The 26,870-nt window shown below is 43.2% G+C and overlaps 2 protein-coding genes across 3 annotated transcripts; both read left to right on the top strand.

Moving 5' to 3' along the window:
• Positions 1-399: 399 nt before the first annotated feature.
• On the top strand, positions 400-4,080 carry ccdc51 (coiled-coil domain containing 51). Of its 2 annotated transcripts, none has more exons than XM_035797666.2 (4): positions 400-421; positions 1,849-2,251; positions 2,615-2,779; positions 3,008-4,080. In XM_035797666.2, the coding sequence occupies exons 2-4, from the start codon at positions 1,910-1,912 to the stop codon at positions 3,812-3,814; spliced, it is 1,314 nt and encodes a 437-aa protein (XP_035653559.1). In that variant the 5' UTR covers positions 400-421; positions 1,849-1,909; the 3' UTR covers positions 3,815-4,080. The 2 variants fall into 2 exon arrangements, with proteins under 2 accessions (XP_035653559.1, XP_035653557.1); XM_035797664.2 differs by lacking the exon at positions 400-421 and adding an exon at positions 832-1,297.
• A 318-nt stretch (positions 4,081-4,398) lies between these two features.
• LOC118400633 (DNA replication licensing factor mcm2) lies at positions 4,399-21,057 on the top strand. Its single transcript, XM_052474089.1, has 16 exons — positions 4,399-4,507; positions 5,435-5,625; positions 5,786-5,949; positions 6,119-6,243; positions 6,827-6,965; positions 11,585-11,804; positions 12,052-12,259; positions 12,457-12,591; positions 13,063-13,254; positions 14,541-14,634; positions 14,850-15,100; positions 15,506-15,745; positions 15,899-16,141; positions 16,412-16,594; positions 18,543-18,698; positions 20,371-21,057. Exons 1-16 carry the CDS (start codon positions 4,502-4,504, stop codon positions 20,479-20,481), a joined length of 2,658 nt encoding a protein of 885 aa, XP_052330049.1. The 5' UTR covers positions 4,399-4,501; the 3' UTR covers positions 20,482-21,057.
• The last annotated feature ends 5,813 nt before the right edge of the window (positions 21,058-26,870 follow it).

The following is a 26,870-nucleotide window of genomic DNA, read 5'->3' on the forward strand; positions in this document are numbered from 1 at the left end:
AAACCAGGGACTGTAGTGACGTCTCTTGTGCTGAGATGCAGTGTCTTAGACCGCTGTGCCACTCCTCATGGATATAACCTGTTATAGTGTGGACATTGCCAACGAGGGCATCCACCATTTTAAAGGAGTTAACTGGCTGGTGATTCCTGAGTTGGAAGCAATCTGCCAATGAAGAAAAATGAGATGGACTGCTTTAAAATTGAGATAGCCTCAATGACGCTGCCCATGCTGTCATAGACACTATAATGGCACAGATATAAAGATGAGTCCTAGCTATATCTATCTCGTTGGCCTGTTGTTCGCATGTTTATTTACTCTCTCATTGGCTAGAATGGTCCCACCTGATCTGGTCTCTTCCTGCATGCTCCACGTCAGAGAGGAAGAGGCCCAACTCGGTGGGAAATCTGTCTCCCTCCAGCAGGTGGCTATTTTCGTTTGTTTCGCTCAACAAGCATGGGGTTTTCAAACGGAGGTCAATGAGAGAGTGACGAATTTGGTCAACCAAAAAATGAATGGCTTATTTGCTATGTGAGGTTTATTTGATCGAATAGAAGTTTCATAATGCTTAAATTGTTATGACTGTACTGATATAAGTAGGACACGTAACATTCCGGAAACTTTGAGAAAACAACACTTTATATTGGAGTTGTCTCGAGATTGCAATACATACTCATAAAATAGGGCTCCCGAGTGGCGCAGCAGTCTAAAGCACTGCATCTCAGTGCAAGAGGCTTCACTACAGACACCCTGGTTCGATACAAAGCTGTATTACAACCAGCTGTGATTGGGCGGCGCATAATTAGCCCAGCGTCGTCCGGGTTTGGCTGGTGTAGGCTGTCATTGTAAATTAGAATTTGTTCTTAACTGACTTGCCTGCCTAGTTAAATGAAGATATACAGGCTGTTGACGTCAGCAACCCTAATCAAATATTCAAAAAAAATATGACAAAAATGAGATGTATCCACTAATCCAAAGAAAGAATAGGCGGGAGCTAGATAGACGTTTTGTGGACAACGAATACCACTGTTAGGGCAGAGACGTGTATCTTGTCAGTATATCCATAATCTTTGCTTACATATTTGAGAACGCGTATTTTCTTTGTCAGAGCGATCACTTGACTATCTTGGCAATATATTAGACAATCGTTGTTTCTAATCCGCGCTGTTAGGACCTTACTTCCACTCTAAACCGGATGCAGAATGTTTGTGATGTGCCTGATCATAAACATTTTATGATAAAATTACTCTCTACGTTTTGTAGCCAGCGGATAATTTGCTAATTTACTTGAAGACAACCGGTACGTGATTATTCTTATTATGTACAAAAAAAATAAAAATAAATCAGAGAGCAGTAGCCAGGATGAAAACATGATGTGTATTTAGCCCTGGGTTGCCTAAAGCAAGTTTGAAAACTCAGCTGCTAGCTAGGTAGCTACGCTGGCTAGGCCGCTATCTATGGTAATTAATTGGGCGTCTAAACCACTGCATCATGGATGACATCCAAAATGGCCATAGATTTTTAATGAATCCATTATCACCAGCGTTGTAGAGGTCAACAGAACTTCTGCAGTGCTGCAAAAATGTAGATATTATCCTCCAGATAGCCCAGCATATTTGAAGCAGAGGTGATACAGGAAATGCCAGGGGGATACAAAGTACAGTAACTAAGATAGTGGCGTTTTAGAAGATCTAACTCTAGCGAACTGGACTGTAACGTTATTAACTAGAGTTATTCAATCATTTTGACAGCTACTTCGAAACATTGATAAACATTCATTGATACCTCAAACATCAACAGGCTTTGACTACTGTACTGTCTTGTTTATTATTTTATTTTTTTTGTACACAGGTGGCAGCTCCAATGTCTTGTGCTTTAGCATCATAGTGAATATAACCGACTGGCTTCTCAAATGAGGTATAGAGGTAAACAGCTCCTACCATGGTGCCATGGAACATCCTGTCTCTACCGTTTCCACATCACTGGCACGGTTAGAGGGACAGTGTCTTTCAGCAGGGCCTACAGCACACAACAACAACCGCCGACATCTTCAAAAGATGACGGAGCAGACAAACCTGTTGTTCCTATTCAAGAGCGTGCTGTGGCTACAATACAGAATCTGACTGACTTGGGGAAGCAGTGGGGACAGAAGTCTATGAGCACTGCCTCAAACACAGTTAACTACTGGTGGGAGAGGTACGAGGAGTTTGTCGGCCTGAATGAAGTCCGAGATGCTCAGTCTCAAGTCACAGAGGTAAGTCCGTATGGAAGGCAAGTCAGGAAACTGAAGGTTGTGGTATTTTTCTCTAACAGTATCTCGCTATTTCATCACTTGAGGCTTAGTTTTTCCTGACCACATGACCTTACTAGAGGGAAAACTCTGGGTCCTGTGTATAGGTGTTGTCTGGAGACCTATAACTAGTGCCCAGAGTTCTTCCTGCTCAGGTCAAGTAGTCAGGGAAACTCCCGTTTCTATTTCTCACACAGTTTCCTAAACTTGTAATCTGAACAGCTCAAGACCGATAGCCTATAACTGAGGTCTATATCTAAGGCCTCAGAGATTTTTCCCAGTCAGATCATATACTTTCCCTAAATTTCTAATCATCTGTGTATTTAGGCAGAGAGGGCCTTCATGGTGGCCAGAGGCATGGTGCGCGAGGCCCATTGCAGTCTGGAGGCCCTACAGGTCAAGCTGAAGGAGGTGAGGGACCGACTGGACCGGGTCTCCCGAGAGGAGGCCCACTACCTTGAGCTGGCCACACTGGAGCACAAGCTGCTGCAGGTAATACTGTCAAGAGACATAATCAGATGTACAATCCATTGGTGAATATGAATGTACATTTTTGCTGTCACATTGCCCAATCCCATGAAAATACACACACACAGACGCACACACACAGTGTCAGCTGCAAAGTAGTTTGTTGTGCTTGAGTTGAAGAGACTCACATTGACGACTTTAATTGTTGTATACATTTTTAATAAAGAAAATAAGACATTCTCACTTTTGTAGGAGGAGCGTCGCCTGCGGACAGCCTACGAGAATGCAGAGGGTGCAGAACGAGAGAAGTTTGCCTTATTCTCAGCTGGTGTGCGTGAGAGCCACGAAAAAGAGCGGACTCGGGCGGAGCGCACAAAGAATTGGTCTGTGATAGGCTCAGTGCTCGGAGCTTTGATAGGGGTCATGGGCTCAACCTATATCAACAGAGTACGCCTACAGGAGCTGAAGACCTTACTACTGGAGGCTCAGAAAGGACCTGTTAGTCTACAGGAGGCTATAAAAGTCCAGGCCGGTATGCATAAGTCTCAACAACAGGAGCTGAGAGGCCTTATAGACACTCTGAGGGTTACTCTTCAGCATAGAGCAGCTCGGGTGATAGCTGAGCAGGATGTGAAGAAGCCAGTGGCTGTTCGGGTTCCGGAACCCATCGTGGTTCCACCCCAGCTTTCTCCGAGTGCCTCCGAGGCAGTTCTGAAAGAGATATTGCTCTATAGTCAGAAAGCACAGAGTCTTCTAGAAGGCATCCAGCCACAGCTAGGTCAGCTTGAACAGAGTGTTGGGAAGGTGGATTCAGAACTTCTGGCCGTTCAAAACTTGATTGAGACTTATCATAGGGAAGAAAAGCCGTCAGTAGTTATAAGTCAGCAAGATTCCCAGATGTTTGTTTGCGACACTAAGAGCGTCATGCAAGGTCTTGACCAGACGGAGAGAAGACTTGAGGCCTCAATAAGCCAGACTACCATGTACAACACTGTTCTGGCTTACGGTGCGCTTGCTGTCACTGTTCCTGCGCTGTATATCCTCTTTAGAGGTGTTTGACTAATGTTATGTACTGTAAGAGTGATATTAATCTTACAGGGTCCATCTTGATTTACAATGAAATAATTACATATTAATATTGTGATTGCTGTTTATGTTTTTACTACAGGCAAAATGAATCATGCACTGATGTTAAATCAATACTGTATATATTGAGTGTGAAGCTAAAATAATTTGGTTGCATTATCTAGATAAAAAGCAAATGTAATACATTGTAAAATATTTTAATTAGAGTACTGTCTATTAAAATGTAATACATTGTCAAATATTTTGTCATCTTTTTAATGTAAATGGTTCTAAACATTAGTGCAGAAATAATGTATAATTCCTGTAAAAAATTAGCGTAATGTCATGTGTATTTCACAAAGAAAAGATGGCCAATATGTGAGAATACGGCACAATTCTGTTTCTCACGTCTTCAGTAAAACAACTGATAATCAGCCACCCGACTTTCTGAGTGAAACAAATCGAGCGCATCCTAAGTATCCTGCTTTACATTATATTGACCTATCACAGAGTACTCTTTTTTTCTCCGACCAATCATGATGCTGCTCTTTGGTACCATTATTACATATTCATGATATTTCGCGCGTTTTGTATATCACGTGATGATTTCGCGGGAAAAGTAAGTGGTAAAAAAAAAAAAACTTTTGCGTGGCAGCAGTAGAGACAAGCAAGCACGAAATAATGGCGGTGAGTGATTATGATCAAAATCGGCAGTATATTCACTTTATGTTTCAACATATTTCTTATTTGACAGATGGTTGATTGTTTATTTCACGTTTATCTATTCCACTTGCTCTGGCAATTTTAAACATGTTTCCCATGCCAATAAACCCCATTGCATTGAAAGTTGTTTATGTTCCTTGATAAATTATCTGAGGATTTCTGTTCGTTCGTGATGTCTTTTGCTCGCCGGTCAAAGTTGAGAAAGTGTTAGGAATCGACTCACGTTGTCTGGGACAGACAAATCATGTGCTGGTTAACGTTATATCCATAATTGTATTAATCTTCATTAGTTCGCTAGCTAGTCAGACATCAAACTGATCTAAAATCTGTAGTTAATCGTTTATATTATATAGGTAAGTTCAGTGTTCATTGCCATGTACTAAATTACACAAAAAAAATGTGATCTGCATGGCTTCTATTGTTAGCCAGGTAGCAAAAGTGTGCCATTTTGTCAGCCATCATAGCTAGGCACATCATTGTCACTATGAAAGTTAGCTGCTAAGAGCGTTGGGCCAGAAAGGTCGCTGGTTCGAATCCCGATGCCGATCAGGTGAAAAATCTGTCATGTGCCCTTGAGTAAAGGCACTTAACCCTAATTGCTCCTGTAAATCGCCCTGGATAAGAACGTCTGCTAAATCACTAATTTTAAATGCCGCAATAAATTACTGTTAACGTTAGCTAGCTGGCTAGTAAACTGCTTTCCACAGTTTGAGTTTTTGTTCACCATCTTTAAGGAATAGGTATATTAATCTTAGCTAGCAAGCTATCTAGCACTAAACTATGTGTGTTGAGACAATAGCTGGACACTAATATATGAAATGCAACGTCTGTAGCAAATGTAACAATGCAAAAATACATCTGACTTGACTGCTTGTCTTTTTCCGTTGTCAGGATTCATCTGAGTCATTTCACATGGCAACCAGCCCCAGCAGATTCTCCAGGCGGGGGGAACTGACCTCCAGCCCCGGGAGAGACTTGCCCCCCTTTGAGGATGAGTCTGAGGGGCTCCTGGGTGAAGGAACTCTGCCTGGGGAGGAGGATGAGGGAGATGGGGAGGAACTGATTGGAGATGCAATGGAGAGGTGAGGAAGGTGTTCAGACCCTGTAGTCTTGTACTGTAGTGCTTTACATGTAGTGTTTTCAGGTTATATCTATGTTATCGCATGTTTACTAAGCACTTATACCACAAATTATAACGGTTTATAATACAATATGATTTACTTATACATTCTTCCCATGCAGAGACTACCGAGCCATTCCTGAGCTGGACAGGTATGAGGTGGAGGGTCTGGATCTTGATGAGGAGCTGTCGGAGCTGTCTCCTGGAGCCAGGGCTGCTGCTGAGGACGCTATGAGGAGGAGAGACCGGGAGCAGGGAGGCAGGCTGAGGAGAGGACTGCTGTATGGTGAGCAGTTCTCTTTTTCATAGTCTGTTATATATTTTCTGACTATAAGATTAGTTGTTCTACTCTTAGATCGTGTGATTGAAATGACACACAATGGTCAGTTTTTAAGAAACTCCTCATCACCTTTCAACTCTCCACCTCCTCATCACTTTCCTCTTCCTTCTAACAGACAGTGAGGATGAGGATGAAGAGCGCCCGGCCCGGAGGCGTCGCCTGGCGGAGCGGGCTGCAGAGGGCACTGGGGTGGACGATGAGGAAATGATCGAGAGCATCGAGAACCTAGAGGACATGAAGGTAATAAAATATTTATTATATTCATTCATATTGATTTATTTTTCTGTGAAGTCCACTGTATTTTTACCTACCTTACCTTGTACAACACAACACGTGCTATACAAATGGTTTATGGATTAATTGGTTGATGGATGTATTGATGGATGGATTAATTGGTTGGTGGATGGATTAATTGGTTGGTGGATGGATGGATGGATGGATTAATTGGTTGGTGGATGTATTGATGGATGGATTAATTGGTTGGTGGATGGATTAATTGGTTGGTGGATGTATTGATGGATGGATTAATTGGTTGGTGGATGGATTAATTGTTTGGTGGATGGATTAATTGGTTGGTGGATGGATTAATTGGTTAGTGGATGGATTAATTGGTTGATGGATGGATTAATTGGTTGGTGGATGTATTGATGGATGGATTAATTGGTTGGTTGGTGGATGGATTAATTGGTTGGTGGATGGATGGATGGATGGATTAATTGATTAATGGATGGATTAATTGGTTGGATGGATGGATGGATGGATTAATTGATTGATGGATGGATTAATTGGTTGGTGGATGTATTGATGGATGGATTGCTTGCAGGGCCACTCAGTCAGGGAGTGGGTGGTCATGGCCGCGCCACGTCTGGAGATCTACCACCGCTTTAAGAACTTCCTGCGCACCCACGTAGATGAGAATGGGCACAACGTCTTCAAGGAGAAGATCAGTGACATGTGCAAAGGTACATACAAACAAACAAACAAACAAAAAAATATATATATATACAAACAAAAATATATGGACACATCTTCAAATTAGTTGATTCGGCTTTTTCATCCACACCTGTTGCTGACAGGTGTATAAAATCGAGCATACAGCCATGCAATCTCCATAGACAAACATTGGCAGCAGAACGGCCTTACTGAAGAGCTCAGTGACTTTCAATGTGACACCGTCATAGGATTCCACCTTTCCAACAAGTCCGTTTTCAAATCTCTTTCCTGCTAGAGCTGCACCAGACAACTGTAAGTGTTTATTATTGTGAAGTGGAAATGTCTAGGAGCAACAATGGCTCAGCCGCTAAGTGGTAGGCCACACAAGCTCACAGAACGGGAATGCTGAAGTGTGTCAAATTTGTCTGTCCTCGGTTACAACACTCACACCTGAGTTCCAAACTGCCTCTGGAAACAACGTCAGCACAAGAAAGGTTTGTCGGGAGCGTCATGACATGGGTTTCCATGGCCGAGCAGCCACACACAAGCCTAAGATCACCATGTGCAATGCCAAGCGTCGACTGGAGTGGTGTAAAGCTCTCCTCCATTGGACTCTGGAGCAGAGGAAACGCACTCTCTGTAGTGATGAATCACACTTCACCATTTGGCAGTCTGATGAATGAATCTGGGTTTGGTGGATGCCAGGAGAATGCCACCTGCCCAAATGCCTAGTGCCAACTGTACATTTTAATGGAGGAGGAATAATGGTCTTTGTGGTATTTTTTTTGTTTTGTTTCGGGCTGGGCCCCTTAGTTCCAGTGAAGGGAAATACAATGGCATTCTAGATGATTCTGTGCTTCCAACTTCATGGCAACAGTTTGAGGAAGGCCCTTTCCTGTGTCAGCATAATAATGCCCCGTGCACAAGGTGAGGTCCATACAAAAATGGTTCCTCGATCAGTGTGAAAGAACTTGATTAGCCTGCACAGAGCGCTGACCTCAACTCCATCAAACACCATTGGGATGAATTGGAACGCTGACTGTGAGCCAGGCATAATCGCCTAACATCAGTGCCCAACCTCACTATAATGCTCTTGTGGTTGAATGGAAGCAATGTTCCAACATCTAGTGGAAAGCCTTCCCAGAAGAGTGGAGGCTGTTATAGCAGCAATGTTCCAACATCTAGTGGAAAGCCTTCCCAGAAGAGTGGAGGCTGTTATAGCAGCAATGTTCCAACATCTAGTGGAAAGCCTTCCCAGAAGAGTGGAGGCTGTTATAGCAGCAATGTTCCAACATCTAGTGGAAACCTCACTATAGCATGTTCCAACATCTAGTGGAAAGTTGAATGGAGCAGCAATGTTCCAACATCTAGTGGAAAGCCTTCCCAGAAGAGTGGAGGCTGTTATCACAGCAATGTTCCAACATCTAGTGGAAAGCCTTCCCAGAAGAGTGGATGCTGTTGTCACAGCAATGTTCCAACATCTTGTGGAAAGCCTTCCCAGAAGAGTGGAGGCTGGTATAGCAGAAAAGGGGGGGATCAACTCCATATTAATGCTAAATATTTCAGAATGAGATGTTCGCCAAGCAGGTGTCCACATACTTTTGGTCGTGTAGTGTATTCGTATCAGGAGCTTTTGTTAGGTCTGTTCTGAAGTTGGACTGCAGAGTCACAAGGTGACTTGTAATTTTCAGTATCTATAGTAGGGCTGGGAATTGCCAGGGACCTCACAATACAATGTCATAATACGTAGGTGCCGATCCAATATGTATTGCTATTCTCACCATTCTATATGTATGGCTATTCTCACCATTCTATATGTATCGCTATTCTCACCATTCTATATGTATCGCTATTCTCACCATTCTATATGTATGGCTATTCTCACCATTCTATATGTATGGCTATTCTCACCATTCTATATGTATGGCTATTCTCACCATTCTATATGTATTGCTATTCTCACCATTCTATATGTATTGCTATTCTCACCATTCTATATGTATTGCTATTCTCACCATTCTATATGTATTGCTATTCTCACCATTCTATATGTATGGCTATTCTCACCATTCTATATGTATGGCTATTCTCACCATTCTATATGTATTGCTATTCTCACCATTCTATATGTATTGCTATTCTCACCATTCTATATGTATTGCTATTCTCACCATTCTATATGTATTGCTATTCTCACCATTCTATATGTACTGCTATTCTCACCATTCTATATGTATTGCTATTCTCACCATTCTATATGAACATCTATTCTCACCATTCTATATGTATTGCTATTCTCACCATTCTATATGTACATCTATTCTCACCATTCTATATGTATGGCTATTCTCACCATTCTATATGTATTGCTATTCTCACCATTCTATATGTATTGCTATTCTCACCATTCTATATGTATTGCTATTCTCACCATTCTATATGTATGGCTATTCTCACCATTCTATATGTATGGCTATTCTCACCATTCTATATGTATGGCTATTCTCACCATTCTATATGTATGGCTATTCTCACCATTCTATATGTATGGCTATTCTCACCATTCTATATGTATTGCTATTCTCACCATTCTATATGTATTGCTATTCTCACCATTCTATATGTATTGCTATTCTCACCATTCTATATGTATTGCTATTCTCACCATTCTATATGTATGGCTATTCTCACCATTCTATATGTATGGCTATTCTCACCATTCTATATGTATTGCTATTCTCACCATTCTATATGTATTGCTATTCTCACCATTCTATATGTATTGCTATTCTCACCATTCTATATGTATTGCTATTCATTCACCATTTCACCATTCTATATGAACATCTATTCTCACCATTCTATATGAACATCTATTCTCACCATTCTATATGTACATCTATTCTCACCATTCTATATGTATGGCTATTCTCACCATTCTATATGTATGGCTATTCTCACCATTCTATATGTACATCTATTCTCACCATTCTATATGTATTGCTATTCTCACCATTCTATATGTATTGCTATTCTCACCATTCTATATGTATTGCTATTCTCACCATTCTATATGTATTGCTATTCTCACCATTCTATATGTACATCTATTCTCACCATTCTATATGTATGGCTATTCTCACCATTCTATATGTATGGCTATTCTCACCATTCTATATGTATGGCTATTCTCACCATTCTATATGTATTGCTATTCTCACCATTCTATATGTATGGCTATTCTCACCATTCTATATGTATGGCTATTCTCACCATTCTATATGTATTGCTATTCTCACCATTCTATATGTATTGCTATTCTCACCATTCTATATGTACAGCTATTCTCACCATTCTATATGTATTGCTATTCTCACCATTCTATATGTATGGCTATTCTCACCATTCTATATGTACATCTATTCTCACCATTCTATATGTACATCTATTCTCACCATTCTATATGTATGGCTATTCTCACCATTCTATATGTATGGCTATTCTCACCATTCTATATGTATTGCTATTCTCACCATTCTATATGTACATCTATTCTCACCATTCTATATGTACATCTATTCTCACCATTCTATATGTACGGCTATTCTCACCATTCTATATGTATGGCTATTCTCACCATTCTATATGTATGGCTATTCTCACCATTCTATATGTATTGCTATTCTCACCATTCTATATGTACATCTATTCTCACCATTCTATATGTACATCTATTCTCACCATTCTATATGTACATCTATTCTCACCATTCTATATGTATGGCTATTCTCACCATTCTATATGTATCGCTATTCTCACCATTCTATATGTATGGCTATTCTCACCATTCTATATGTATGGCTATTCTCACCATTCTATATGTATGGCTATTCTCACCATTCTATATGTATTGCTATTCTCACCATTCTATATGTATTGCTATTCTCACCATTCTATATGTACGGCTATTCTCACCATTCTATATGTACGGCTATTCTCACCATTCTATATGTACATCTATTCTCACCATTCTATATGTATGGCTATTCTCACCATTCTATATGTATGGCTAGTCTCACCATTCTATATGTATGGCTAGTCTCACCATTCTATATGTACATCTATTCTCACCATTCTATATGTACATCTATTCTCACCATTCTATATGTACGGCTATTCTCACCATTCTATATGTATGGCTATTCTCACCATTCTATATGTATGGCTATTCTCACCATTCTATATGTATCGCTATTCTCACCATTCTATATGTATCGCTATTCTCACCATTCTATATGTATGGCTATTCTCACCATTCTATATGTATCGCTATTCTCACCATTCTATATGTATTGCTATTCTCACCATTCTATATGTATTGCAATTTGATGTTCCTAACATTGCTCGCCTATACCTCTGCTGCAGAGAGACGAGAGCCATGAGAACTAGTTTTGATCGGGGGAAGTGCTGAAACCATGTTGGCTCACTATTTTTAAAGAGGCTAGAGAACAAACTATATGAACTACAACATTAGAGATTCTGCACCTACTTGAATTGATCTTTGAAATGGGTTGACCTTGACGGTCTAAAGGTTCACGGTCTGGACGATAGACTACATTACTGCTGTATTTGATCCAACCCCATCCAGAGAACAAGGAGAGTCTGGTGGTGAACTACGAGGACCTAGCAGCCAGGGAGCACGTCCTGGCCTACTTCCTGCCCGAGGCGCCTACTGAGATGCTGAAGATATTTGACGAGGCAGCCAAGGAGGTAGTCCTGGCCATGTATCCAAAATACGACCGCATCGCTCAGGAGATCCACGTCAGGATCTGCAACCTGCCCCTCGTGGAGGAGCTGAGATCCCTCAGGTTAATACCGATCACATGTCTTACATGATTTTTTTTTAGAGACTCAGCGATACAAATTTAGCATTAGTAGATCAGGCCCGACTTTTGCAATAACAACAGAGCGAGAGGCTCGTCTCCTCTACAGTTGTCACAGAGCTACAACGTTGCAGTAGAGTTGAGGGAACTCGCATGCACACAGGCTGATACTGAGCCTCTTGCATCACTTCGTCTCTATAGGATTAATATGAATGCTTTTTCTCCTCTCCAGACAACTCCACCTGAACCAGTTGATCCGTACCAGTGGAGTGGTGACCTGCTGTACAGGTGTTCTACCTCAGCTGGGAATGGTCAAGTACAACTGTAACAAGTGTAACTTCATCCTGGGGCCCTTCTTCCAGTCCCAGAACCAGGAAGTGAAGCCAGGTTCCTGCCCTGAGTGCCAGTCTTTCGGCCCCTTCGACATTAATATGGAGTTGGTGAGTCAGTCGACCAATAGAAATACTCTAAAAAAGGTTAGAAACATGAGTGCACCAATAAAAATAGTATCTAATACGGTTGAACCAGGAAGGGAAGCCAGGCTTCTGCCCTCAGCGCCATGGCGGATTCTTCACCAGAGTGTGAAGGCTGACTAATAGATAGACTAGGCAAGAAATATATATATTTTTTTTTTCAGACTGTGTACCAGAACTACCAGCGAATCACCATCCAGGAGAGCCCCGGGAAGATCGCCGCTGGCCGCCTCCCACGCTCCAAAGATGCCATCCTGTTGGCTGACCTGGTGGACCAATGCAAACCTGGAGACGAAATAGTGAGTTTGACTCCTAACACAACTAATCTCTCTAATTCGCAACACTGTAGGGCTCTGTAACATTGTCTGCTTGTGGGATGTACGGGGCTGTGAGACGAAAGACTCATGTCATTGCATCAAGTATTATTTTAGTAGGTACTTGATAAATGCGAGGCCATTCTGAACAGCCATGTTTTTTACTTTTATTTTCTCATCCCAGCAACATGTCTGGAGTTAACATTCTAGATGCTTCTTGTCAACGAGAATGTTAACATTCTAGATGCTTCTTGTCAAAGAGAATGTTAACATTCTAGATGCTTCTTGTCAAAGAGAATGTTAACATTCTAGATGCTTCTTGTCAAAGAGAATGTTAACATTCTAGATGCTTCTTGTCAAAGAGAATGTTAACATTCTAGATGCTTCTTGTCAAAGAGAATGTTGAGTTAATAACCTAGCTAGCTGGTCGTAATAATAACTGCTCTTTTCCTCCAGGAACTGACAGGGATCTACAACAACAACTACGACGGCTCTCTGAACATGGCCAACGGCTTCCCAGTGTTCGCTACGGTCATCATGGCCAATCATATCGCTCGTAGAGACAACAAAGTGGCTGTGGCTGAGCTCACTGACGAGGACATCAAGGCCATCGTGGCGCTGTCCAAGGACGAGCGCATCGGCGAGAGGGTAAGTTAGTAACACCTACTGGTAAACTGTCAGACCACGAGCACCTCGGAGAGAGGGTGAGTTAGGTGGGACCCTGCTGGTACGGTAGGGGGGGGTGGGACCCTGCTGGTACGGTAGGGGGGGGTGGGACCCTGCTGGTACGGTAGGGGGGTGGGACCCTGCTGGTACGGTAGGGGGGTGGGACCCTGCTGGTACGGTAGGGGGGTGGGACCCTGCTGGTACGGTAGGGGGGGACCCTGCTGGTAGGGGGGGGGACCCTGCTGGTACGGTGGGGGGGACCCTGCTGGTACGGTGGGGGGGGACCCTGCTGGTACGGTAGGGGGGACCCTGCTGGTACGGTGGGGGGGGGACCCTGCTGGTACGGTAGGGGGGGGGACCCTGCTGGTACGGTGGGGGGGGACCCTGCCGGTAGGGGGGGACCCTGCTGGTACGGTAGGGGGACCCTGCTGGTACGGTAGGGGGGACCCTGCTGGTCACAAGTCCTTCAGTCCTTTTTTTTTTTTGATGTATGGTTTATTTAATAACAGATACAAGCCCATTGACATACTGTGGAAACAATTATTAATGGCTTGTGGCACAATAAACACTGAATGTACAAAACACCTTCCTAATATTAATTTGCACCCCATTCTGTTTTGCCCTCAGAACAGCCTCAATTCATCAGGGCATTGTATTTAAAGTGTTCCACAGGGATGCTGGCCCATGTTGACTCCAGTGCTTCCCACTGTTGTGTCAAGTTGGCTGGATGGCCTTTGGGTGGAGGACCATTCTTGATACACACGGGAAACTGTTGAGTGTGGAAAAACCCAGCAGCGTTGCAGTTCTTGTCACAAACCGTTGTCCCTACTACCATGCCCTGTTCAAATGCACCTAAATATTTAGTCTTGTCCATTCACCCTCTGAATGGCCACATACACAATCCATGTATCAAGACTTAAAAATCCTTCTTTAACCCGTCTCCTCCCCTTCATCTACACTGATAGGTGATCATAGCTTTCACCTGGTCAGTGTCTAAAGCAAATGTTAATTGTCAATATCTGTAGATTGGTTTTTAGTCATATTTTCTTTCGTCTCATCCGCCACCAGTCCACCCTGTTCATCCCCTACTGTCTACACCCTGTTCACCCCCCCACCGGTCCACCCTGTTCACCCCCCCCGCCGGTCCACCCTGTTCACCCACCCCCGCCGGTCCACCCTGTTCACACCCCCCCGCCGGTCCACCCTGTTCACCCCCCCCCGCCGGTCCACCCTGTTCACCCCCTGGTCTGTCTCCTGTCTCTCTGCAGGTCTTTGCCAGTGTCGGCCCCTCCATCTACGGCCATGAAGACATCAAGAGAGGCTTGGCTCTGGCTCTGTTTGGCGGAGAGCCCAAGAACCCAGGTTGGTGAACCATTCAACATCAGCGGTAGCCAACGCTCCTTCTGGAGAACAACCTTCGTTTAAACTGAGTTGGCTGTTTGATAAAATAAAAAAGCAGTTTCAGTAGCTTTTTTGAATGAGGGCCACCCTGGTTGGCTGTTCAACCCTCTGCTATGATGCTTCTATCATTTATCCTTCCTCAGTTCTGGGCTCTTACCTTTCCTTCTTTTCTCCAGGTGGGAAGCACAAGGTGCGCGGTGACCTCAACGTGCTCCTGTGCGGTGACCCCGGTACGGCCAAGTCCCAGTTCTTGAAGTACGTTGAGAAGGTGGCCAGCAGAGCGGTGTTCACCACAGGCCAGGGAGCCTCCGCTGTGGGCCTGACCGCCTACGTACAGAGACACCCGGTCACCAGGGAGTGGACCCTGGAGGCTGGAGCCCTGGTGTTAGCAGACAGAGGGGTCTGTCTCATTGATGAGTTTGACAAGGTGAGAGGGAGAAAGGGTTGATATGATGGGAGAGGTGGGATTTGGGTTAGACTAAGACTCTAGAGGCTAGGACCCTGGTGTTAATGGACAGAGGGGTCCGTCTCATCGACTTTAAGGTGTGGGAGGAGGAAAGGAGATGGTTACGGTGTGTGTGTGTGGGGGGGGGAGATGGTTAAGGTTGTTATGGTGTGGGTTAGACTTGAGACCAAGTATAGTATATTTCCAGCCACATTCAAAGTAAAGGATTTGTTCATTTAAAGCTGTTCAGTGCCTTGTGCAGGGCCATGAGTATTTTCAGGTCAGGAAGATCTCCTAACAATAACATGGAAGTGTAGGTTTTCCTGTCTGTGACACTCCTGTCCCCCTCCTGTAGACTGCAGTGCTCAACATATCTCTCCTCTCCAGATGAACGATGCAGACAGGACCAGTATCCATGAGGCCATGGAACAACAGAGCATCTCCATCTCCAAGGCTGGCATTGTCACCTCGCTCCAGGCACGCTGTACTATCATCGCTGCTGCCAACCCTATCGGTGGTCGCTACGACCCTTCTCTGACCTTCTCGGAGAACGTGGATCTGACCGAGCCCATCGTGTCTCGTTTTGACATCCTGTGTATAGTCAGAGATACTGTAGACCCAGTGCAGGTAAAGACTATTGGCCAACTTCTCAGCTTTCTGTTGTTCTCTCATCATCCCTGTAATGAGATGACCGGATGTTTTGTTAGTTAGCTGATTGAATTGACACTTGTTCTTTGCAGTATTGCAACCTTCTAACTTGTCTTTGTCTCTCATTTACAGGATGAGATGCTGGCTCGTTTTGTGGTGGGAAGCCACATCAAGCATCACCCCAGCAACAAGGAGGGTGGCATGGCTGGTTTGGAGGAGGTGGTTCTGCCCAACACCACAGACGTGCCTCCTATCCCCCAGGAGCTGCTGAGAAAATACATCATGTACTCCAAGGAAAGGGTCCGGCCCAAACTCAACCAGATGGACCAGGATAAAGTGGCTCGCATCTACAGCGACCTGCGCAAAGAGTCCATGGTGAGTGTGTCACAACCGGTGGTTCGAGCCCTCGGCCGGTAAGACCGTAAAGCTAGCTAGCTGAGCTAAAGCCTGGGGAGATGATGCAAGGCCCTTAGCTGGCATCGGTCGATTTCATGTTTTAATTTACTTTCTGAGTTGATGCCGAACCTGAAACAAATGAAACTGATACTTTTAACATGTATTATATCCTAGAGTGGGGTCGTGACCTTCATATGTCCAAACGGTCTACTGTCGATAACAATTGAGTAACTTAATGTGTCTGTGTAGGCGACAGGCAGCATCCCCATCACGGTGCGTCACATCGAGTCTATGATCCGCATGGCGGAGGCCCACGCCAGGATGCACCTCCGAGACTACGTAGTCGAGGACGACGTCAACATGGCCATCAGAGTCATGCTGGAGAGCTTCATCGACACTCAGAAGTTCAGCGTCATGAGGAGCATGAGGAAGGTAAGCCCCTGGGAATGCGCTAGACTATTCGTGGTTCGTGTTCACTAGAGCAAATTGTAGCAAACCGTTTTGCAGTGGAAAAGGGTCATATGTTCTTCTAGTTCTGTGAAGGGGAAGATGGTGCAGGACGGAGGAAAAGCCCAACATAGATTTGTCTCCACTTAAGTGGTCATACACTATTAATATAGAAGGGTTGGACTGTCTGTCACAACAAGGTGAATACAGTATGTCTAACACTGGTTCCTGGTCCTCTTGATGTTACCTGGCACTCAGACGAGATGACAAACTGCTGCTTTTAATTATGAAACTAATTCGGACCTGCCAACATGTACGCATTTTGCGTATCAACTATGCAATTCTCTGTCCAGGTACGAGATCCGAGTTAAAAGTATGCAGAAATGAATAGGGCCTGATTTGGTATTTTTATTACATTAAAAAAAAAATTAATCCACTGAGTAAATCTCACATCCCGATTCTCAAACTGCAACGCACAGACATGTACGGAGTTTGTGTCAACGGACATGGAGATGAATACATCATTATTGGACGGGTCTGCCCCGTGTCTGCCCCGTGTCTGCCCCGTGTCTGCCCGTGTCTGCCCCGTGTCTGCCCGTGTCTGCCCCGTGTCTGCCCCGTGTCTGCCCCGTGTCTGCCCCGTGTCTGCCCCGTGTCTGCCCCTCCTCCTGTTTGTTGTGAAGCTGAGTTTGCAGACTGTGTCAGCGAACACATAGACAAATCCCTTTTCGACTCCTGTGTGTTGTGGAAAGGTGAACACTTAATTGTTTCAAGCTAACGTCAGAGGTAACATAAGATGGACATTCAATGGGCTCTGAAGTGCCAGCAGTTCACTCACATTTTTGCTCTTGAAAGAAATTAAATGGAAATACGAAAAATAACTGGTCGCGTTTGTGGGATACACATTTAATTCTGCATCCCATTAGTTGTATTTTCCATTTAACATTACGAGGATCTGATAGACGGTAACTCATTTTGATCCATGTCACAAAAAATGTAATCAAAAATAAAATAAACCTCTTCTCATTAAATGGAGTCGTGAGTTTAGAAGACGGCGCAATGAAGAATGAACGAGTGTCCGGTATTAGTTATAATGCTTCTAAAATGCCCTGGCACTAGATTTGAGATTGTATCAATTGAAAAAATCTGAAATGATATTTGCGCTGCAAAGAAATACAATGAGCACCTTTTACATAGGCTGAAACACCGGACTCTTCTAGCGGTCAGATTCTCTTTACGGTAGCCTACTGAACAGTGGTCAGATTCTCTTTACGGTAGCCTACTGAACAGTGGTCAGATTCTCTTTACGGTAGCCTACTGAACAGTGGTCAGATTCTCTTTACGGTAGCCTACTGAACAGTGGTCAGATTCTCTTTACGGTAGCCTACTGAACAGTGGTCAGATTCTCTTTACGGTAGCCTACTGAACAGTGGTCAGATTCTCTTTACGGTAGCCTACTGAACAGTGGTCAGATTCTCTTTACGGTAGCCTACTGAACAGTGGTCAGATTCTCTTTACGGTAGCCTACTGAACAGTGGTCAGATTCTCTTTACGGTAGCCTACTGAACAGTGGTCAGATTCTCTTTGCGGTAGCCTACTGAACAGCGGTCAGATTCTCTTTGCGGTAGCCTACTGAACAGCGGTTAGATTCTCTTTACGGTAGCCTACTTAACAAGCTTAGCCTAGTTAAGCTTTGTGTAGCCTGACTCCTACCATAGGTGTAAATGGAATGCTGTCAAAGTATTCCAACATTTTGCAAGACTTGATTTAGTACAATTCTACAATTGCGATCAGACTCACAAACAGCATGCGCACGAGCATGGGGGGGGATCTCAATTCGGCGCGTGTTGAATCTCATTTGCCCCACGCGTCTGGCACTAAAAGGTTGGACAGGGTTGCCAGGTCTGCTAAGCTTGTTTCCTCCTCTCTCTAGACGTTTGCCCGTTACCTGTCGTTCAGAAAAGACAACAATGAGTTGCTGCTGTTCATCCTGAAGCAGCTGGTGTCAGAGCAGGTGGCGTATCAGAGGAACCGGTACGGAGCACAGCAGGACACCATCGAGATCCCAGAGAAAGACCTGGTGGACAAGGTAATGAGCTGTTAGTCATGAAGCTGGTGTCTTAATGAATGGTGTAAAATGTATTCCTTTCATTTCTACTGTAGATTGAGAGCTGCAATCTCAATCTGAGATGGTTTTGTCTCGGTCTCCTCTCCCTCATTGTATTCTAGCAAGATGCTAACAACGTCAGCGCCGTGGTAGTAGGATTCAGTCTTAGTCCTGCATTGAAGCTTTGCCTGTTTGATGGTTCGTCTGAGGGCATGGCGGGATTTCATATAAGTGTCCCGCTCCTTGAAAGCGTCAGCTCTACCCTTTAGCTCTGTGCAGATGTTGCCTGTAATCCTTGGCTTCTGGTTGGGATATGTACGTACAGTCACTGTGGGGACAACGTCATTGAAGCCAGTGACTGGAGGTGGTGTTACTCCTCAATGCCATTTGATGAATCCCGTTACATATTCCAGTCTGTGCTAGCAGAACACTCCTGTAGCATCCTCGTCATCTTACCACTTCCATATTGAGCGAGTCTGCTTCCTGCTTTAGTTTTTGCTTGTAAGCTGGAATCAGGAGGATAGAATTATGGTCAGATTTTCCAAATGGAGGGTGAGCTTTGTATTGCTTCTCTGGTGTGGAGTAACGGTTGTATAGAGTAGTGTGAAGTTGCTTTCTATTTCTGTTCTTCCCCTTGGGGAAAATGTTTAATTTTGTTGTCAATGCTGATATAAACTGAACAAAAATATAAATGCAACATTTTATATCTTGACGAGATTAAACATAATTTGGGGCTATTTGTGATCAATAGTTTCCCCCATATACAGTGCATTTGGAAAGTATTCAGACCCCTTGACATTTTCCACATTTTGTTACGTTGCAGCCTTATTCTAAAATGGATTAAATTGCTTGTTTCCCTCAATCTACACACACACACACAATACCACATAATGACAAAGGGAAAACGGGTTTAGATTTTTTTACAAATAAGTATTCAGACCCTTTACTCAGTACTTTGTTGAAGCACTTTTGGCAGCAATATCAGCCGCGAGTCTTCTTGGGTATGACGCTACAAGTTTGGCGCACCTGTTTTTGGGGAGTTTCTCCCATTCTCTGCAGATCCTCTCAAGCTCTGTCGGGTTGGATGGGGAGTGTTGCTGCACAGCTATTTTCAGGTCTCTCCAGAGATGTTCGATTGGGTTCAAGTCGGAGCTCTGGCTGGGCCACAAAGAGTCTTAGACTTGTCCCGAGGCCACTCCTGCGCTGTCTTGGCTGTGTGCTTAGGGTCGTTGTCCTGTTGGAAGGTGAACCTTCGCCCCATAAGCCACCTCAAGTCATTTTAGAGTTTGGCAGTACGTCCAACTGGCCTTACAACGCAGACATGTGTGGGCAAGCGGTTTCCTGTAAAACGAGTGCCCCCTGTTGGCTTTGTGGTTATGGAATTGTCAGACATAAGTTACTGACAACTAACACAATTTGCATTTTATCCATGACAATTTGAATGCAAAGGAATACCGTGACGAGGTCCTGTTTTTTTGCGGGGGTGGTATCTGTATTACCAGTCATGTGAAATCCACAGATTAGGGCCCAGTAAATGTATTTAAATTGACTAATTTCCTCATATGAACTATAACTCAGTAACGATCTTTTTGAAATTGTTGCATTTTTCTTTTCGTTCAGTATAGTTGAATTGTTCTGTTCTCTCCTTCCCCAGGCCAGACAGATCAGCATCCACAACCTGTCAGCGTTCTATGACAGCGAAGCGTTCCGATCCAACAAGTTCTCTCACGACATGAAGAAGAAGCTGATCCTGCAGCAGTTCTAAGTCTGTCCATCTGCTGTTGCCTGGGGGGGACTACCACCCACTGTTCTAAATGCACCCTATTCCCTATGTAGTGCACTACATTTGGACCTGGGACCATAGGGTAGTGCACTAGTTTTGGACCAGGGCTCACAGGGTGCTGTTTGGGGCACTCCGTCTGGATGTGTAAATAATTGTAAATATTTGTCACGCTGTTGGGAGAATTCTAATAAGTCGTAAAATGGCCAATTTCTTAGCAATGTTACAATTAGTCTGGATTCATTGTACGACTTTTGTGACTGTAACATGTATATTTCTCCATTATGAACTTTTCAACTTTCTCATCTTGGAACACAGCTTGTGTGTTGTCAAATCAAAGTGTTTTTGTAATGTTTAGCTGTAATGTAAAGGTTTAGCTGTATTAATGTTTTTGAAAGATAAACTACAATAGTTCTGGGTTAATTTCGGTCGACCCAGAACTAAAGTATTGCATCATTTTTGACTGCACCATGTACACTTAGCAAAAAATAATAATAAACAGAACATGTAAAGTGTTGGTTTCATGATCTGAAATAAAAAAAAACTCCCTTAAATTGTAAATTTCTCTCATTTTGTGAACACATTTGTCTTCCCCTGTTTCGTGAGCATTTCTCCTTTGCCAAGCTCATCCATCCACCTGACAGGTTTGGTCTATCAAACAGTTGATGAAAAGGCATGATCATTACACAGGTGCACCTTGTTGGGTCCACAATGCTACTGACCTCAAGTTTTGAGGGAGTGTGCAATTGGCATGCTGACTGCAGGAATGTCCACCAGAGCTGTTGCCAGAGTGAGTATTGAATGGTAATTTCTCTACCATAAGCCGCCTCCAATGTTGTTTTGGAGAATTTGGCAGTATGTCCAACTGGCCTCACAACCATAGACCACATGTAACCATGCCAACTCAAAACCCACACATCTGGCTTCACCTTTGGGATGGTCTGAGGAGTTTTTCTGTCTAATAAAGCCCCTTTGTTAGGAAACAACTCATTCTGATTGTCTGCCTGGCTCCCCAGTGGGTGGGCCTTTGCCCACCCATGGCTGCACCCCTGCCCAGTCATGTGTAATCCATAGATTAGGGCCTAATGAATGTATTTAAATTCTGATTTCCTTTAATGAACTTGTACTCAGTAAAATATTAAAGTTGTTGCATTTTATATTTTTCTGTATATATTTACGTCTGTCTGTGAGGTGTTGTGGATAGTCTGTGATTTCAGGTTGGACTCAAGTCTTCTTGATGTTGTAATATAGTTTTCATCTGTACCAATGACTTTTATTACTTAACCTTTATATAACTAGGCAAGTCAGTTAAGAACAAATTCTTATTTGCAATGACAGCCTACACCGGGCAAAGCCGGACGACGCTGGGCCAATTGTGCGCCGCCCTATGGGACTCCCAATCACAGCCGTAGTGACATCTCTTGCACTGAACCGCAGTGCTTTTAGACCCCTGCGCCACTCGGGAGCCTGGAGTAATTAGCTGACTCATGAAAAAAGTGATTACTGGGCTGACGGAAACAGGACCATTTTACAAATGTGGAAAGAATTTGTTCGTTCAACACTTCATCTTTTTGTGTGTAAAATATATCATGCGTGAAATGGCGGTGGAAACTCTTATGTGCAAATATTGATATAACCATATCGAAGTAAATTATCTTGGCAGTCACGTGATGATATGTTGTGTTGTCCTCCCACTCGGGAAACCATGCAGTTTATTAGGCTACATATGAAATAAGTCATGATGAACTTCACGGGTTGGTGAAAGCGCACGTGATGACTTTCCAATAAATATCAAGCTTCTTATTCTGGTGACATGATTGATGCTTGACTGCCATTTGACAAATAAAAATATCCATAATAGATTACCACAGTATGAGTCATAATACCCATTAAACCTAGCGGTCAAACAAGGAAATGGTTCCAATAGTTTTTCCACCATTAATTTTTCCTATAGGGGATTTTAGAAACACTTAAAACAAGGGCTGTGTTTCGTGAAGGCTTACTCTGGCGTGACATTTTAGAACCGTGTAAATCTCTCTAAGACAAGACAACTTTTATCAATATATTCACCAGTATTTACCCCCCAAAAATGAAACGCTAATTAGCTGCTAATGTGGCTATCATAAAGAACTACAAATGCCATGATGATCTGGACGAGACTGCCAAATCAAAGAAAATGTAAGGATCTCTGGATCTAACGTTTTAGCTAAATTTAGTCATTCATAAATTGGCTATATTTCTTTAAATTGACAATTCTGTGAACTGTCTTGGGCAAGTTTTAAATTGACAATACATGTTAGCAAAGGTGTCAGCTGGAGATGACGCGCAAGAGCATGCTGGGATTTGTAGTCTTGCACGATGTCTACTTTGATGCTAATTAGCATTTTTCGAATTTGAGAGTAAATAGAGCCGAATTATATTGATAAAAGTCACCCTGTCTGAGAGAGATTTAGATGGATATCAAAACGTCACACCAGGGTAGGCCTACACGAAACACAGCCCTTATTTGAAGTGTTCCTGAAATTCCCTTTTGGAAAAATGAAAAACGATCCCTCTGGCAGCCGCAACTCTTCCTGGTGTCCAAACACATTAAGGCACTTACATTACATATCAAACAAAAGATAAAACAGTACATACATCATATAACATTATTACACCACTACATATCTTCAATACAAAAATGTATAATACCACCATACAACAATATTACAATGTACAGTCGAGGCCAAAAGTTTTGAGAACGACACAAATATTAATTTTCACAAAGTCTGCTGCCTCAGTGACTAGATATTTTTGTCAGATGTTACTATGGAATACTGAAGTATAATTACAAGCATTTCATAAGTGTCAAAGGCTTTTATTGACAATTATATGAAGTTGATTATATGAAGTTATTTTTCAAGACCTCTGCAATCCGCCCTGGCATGCTGTCAATTAACTTCTGGGCCACATCCTGATGGCAGCACATTCTTGCATGATCAATTCTTGGAGTTTGTCAGAATTTGTGGAGTTTTGTTTGTCCACCCGCCTCTTGAGGATTGACCACAAGGTCTCAATGGGATTAAGGTCTGGGGGGTTTCCTGGCCATGGACTCCAAAATATCGATGTTTTGTGCCCTGGGCCACTTAGTTATAACTTTTGCCTTATGGCAAGATGCTCCATCATGCTGGATAGGCATTGTTCGTCACCAAACTGTTGGTTGAGAGAAGTTGCTCTCGGAGGATGTGTTGGTACCATTCTTTATTCATGGCTGTGTTCTTAGGCAAAATTGTGAGTGAGCCCACTCCCTTGGCTGAGAAGTAACCCCACACATGACTGGTCTCAGGATGCTTTACTGTTGGCATGACACAGGACTGATGGACAAGCTTTTTCGGATGCACCAAAAAATCGGAAAAGGGATTCATCAGAGAAAATGACTTCACCCCAGTCCTCAGCAGTCCAATCCCTGTACCCTTTGCAGAATATCAGTCTGTCCCTGATGTTTTTCCTGGAGAGAAGTGGCTTCTGCTACCCTTCTTGACACCAGGCCATCCTCCAAAAGTATTTGCCTCACTGTGCGTGCAGATGCACTCACACCTGCCTGCTGCCATTCCTGAGCAAGCTCTGTACTGGTGGTGCCACGATCCCGCAGCTGAATCAACTTTAGGAGACTGTCCTGGCGCTTGCTGGACATTCTTGGGCACCCTGAAGCCTTCACAACAATTCAACCGCTCTCCTTGAAGTTCTTGATGATCTGATAAATGGTTGATTTAGGTGCAATCTTACTGGCAGCAATATCCTGGCCTGCGAAGCCTTTTTTTGTGCAAAACAATGATGAATCAATCGCTGGTTGAAAACTGTTTTCTGTCGCTCCCAAAATATAGAATTAGTAGATAATAGCTCAGAATCATTTATGTTCAATTTCTTCTTCTTATCTGCGAACATAGACAAGGCTCTAACTCCCTTAGCTCCACAATGAAATAGGGGTGCAGGCAGGCTGTTAGCCAGCTTAGTGGAGTCTGCCACTAGCACAGTCAGTGTAGTCAGCTCAGCTATCCCCATTGAGACCGTGTCTGTGCCTCGACCTAGGTTGGGCAAAACTGAACATGGCGGTGTTCGCCTTAGCAATCTCACTAGAATAAAGACCTCCTCCATTCCTGCCATTTTTGAAAGTGTAGTCAATGAACTAATCACTGATCATAATCTTGATGTGATTGGCCTGACTGAAACATGGCTTAAGCCCGATGAATTCATTGTGTTAAATGAGGCCTCACCTCCTGGTTACACTAGTGACCATATCCCCCTTGCATCCTGCAAAGGTGGAGGTGTTGCTAACATATACGATAGCAAATTTCATTTTACAACAAAACAAAACAACGTTTTTGTCTTTTGAGCTTCTAGTCATGAAATCTATGCAGTTTACTGAATCACTTTTTATAGCTACTGTTTACAGGCCTCCTGGGCCATAGACTGCGTTCCTCACTGAGTTCCCTGAATTCCTATCGGACCTTGTAGTCATATCAGATAATATTCACATTTTTGGTGACTTTAATATTCACATGGAAAAGTCCACAGACCCACTCCAAAAGGCTATCGGAGCCATCATCGACTCAGTGAGTTTTGTCCAACATGTCTCCGGACCCACTCACTGCCACAGTCATACTCTGGACCTAGTTTTGTCCCATGGAATAAATGTTGTGGATCTTATTGTTTTTCCTCATAATCCTGGACTATTGGACCACCATTTGATTACGTTTGCAATCGCATCAAATAATCTGCTCAGACCCCAACAAGGAGCCACAAAAGTCGTGCTATAAATTCTCAGACAACCCAAAGATTCCTTGATGCCCTTCCAGACTCCCTCTGCCTAGCCACGGACGTCAGAGGACAAAAATCAGTTAACCACCTAACTGAGGAACTCAATTTAACCTTGCGCTAGATGCAGTTGCACCCCTAAAAACTAAAAACATTTCTCATACGAATCTAGCTCCCTGGTATACAGAAAATACCCGAGCTCTGAAGCAAGCTTCCAGAAAATTGGAACGTAAATGGCGCCACACCAAACTGGAAGTCTTCCGATTAGTTTGGAAAGACAGTACCGTGCAGTATCGAAGAGCTCTCACTGCTGCTCGATCATTATATTTTTCCAACCCAATTGAGGAAAATTAAAACAATCAGAAATGTATTTTTGATACTGTTGCAAAGCTAACTAAAAAGCAGCATTCCCCAAGAGAGGATGGCTTTCACTTCAGCAGTAATAAATTCATGAACTTCTTTGAGGAAAAGATCGTAATCATTAGAAAGCAAATAATGGACTCCTCTTTAAATCTGAGTATTCCTCCAAAGCTCAGTTGTCCTGAGTCTGCACAAACCTGCCAGGACCTAGGATCAAGGGAGACACTCAAGTGTTTTAGTACTATATCTCTTGACATAATAATGAAAATAACCATGGCCTTTAAACCTTCAAGCTGCATACTGGACCCTATTCCAACTAAACTACTGAAAGAGCTGCTTCCTGTGCTTGGCCCTCCTATGTTGAACATAATAAACAGCTCTCTATCCACCGGATGTGTACCAAAAAAGTGGCAGTAATAAAGCCTCTCTTGAAAAAGCCAAACCTTGACCCAGAAAATATAATAAACTATCGGCCTATATCGAATCTCCCATTCCTCTCAATTTTTTTTGAAAAAGCTGTTGCGCAGCAACTCACTGACTTCCTGAAGACAATGTATACGAAATGCTTCAGTCTGGTTTTAGACCCCATCATAGCACTGAGACTGCTCTTGTGAAGGTGGTAAATGTCCTTTTTATGGCGTCAGACTGAGGCTCTGCATCTGTCCTCATGCTCCTAGACCTAAGTGCTGCTTTTGATACCATCGATCACCACATTATTTTGGAGAGATTGGAAACCCAAATTGGTCTACACTGAGAAGTTCTGGCCTGGTTCAGATCGTATCTGTCGGAAAGATATCAGTTTGTCTCTGTGAATGGTTTGTCCTCTGACAAATCAACTGTAAAATTCAGTGTTCCTCAAGGTTCCGTTTTAGGACCACTATTCTTTTCACTATATATTTTACCTCTTGGGGATGTCATTCGAAAACATAATGTTAACTTTCACTGCTATGCGGATGACACACATCTGTACATTTCAATGAAACCTGTGTTTCAGACATAATGAAGTGGATGGCTGCAAACTTTCTACTTTTAATCTCGGACAAAACAGAGATGCTTGTTCTAGGTCCCAAGAAACAAAGAGATCTTCTGTTGAATCTGACAATTAAGCTTGATGGTTGTACAGTCGTCTGAAATAAAACTGTGAAGGACCTCGGCGCTACTCTGGACCCTGATCTCTCTTTTGACGAACATATCAAGACTGTTTCAAGGACAGCTTTTTA

The sequence above is a fragment of the Oncorhynchus keta genome, chromosome 21 (genome assembly GCF_023373465.1).
Source record: "Oncorhynchus keta strain PuntledgeMale-10-30-2019 chromosome 21, Oket_V2, whole genome shotgun sequence".
NCBI lineage: Eukaryota > Metazoa > Chordata > Actinopteri > Salmoniformes > Salmonidae > Oncorhynchus > Oncorhynchus keta.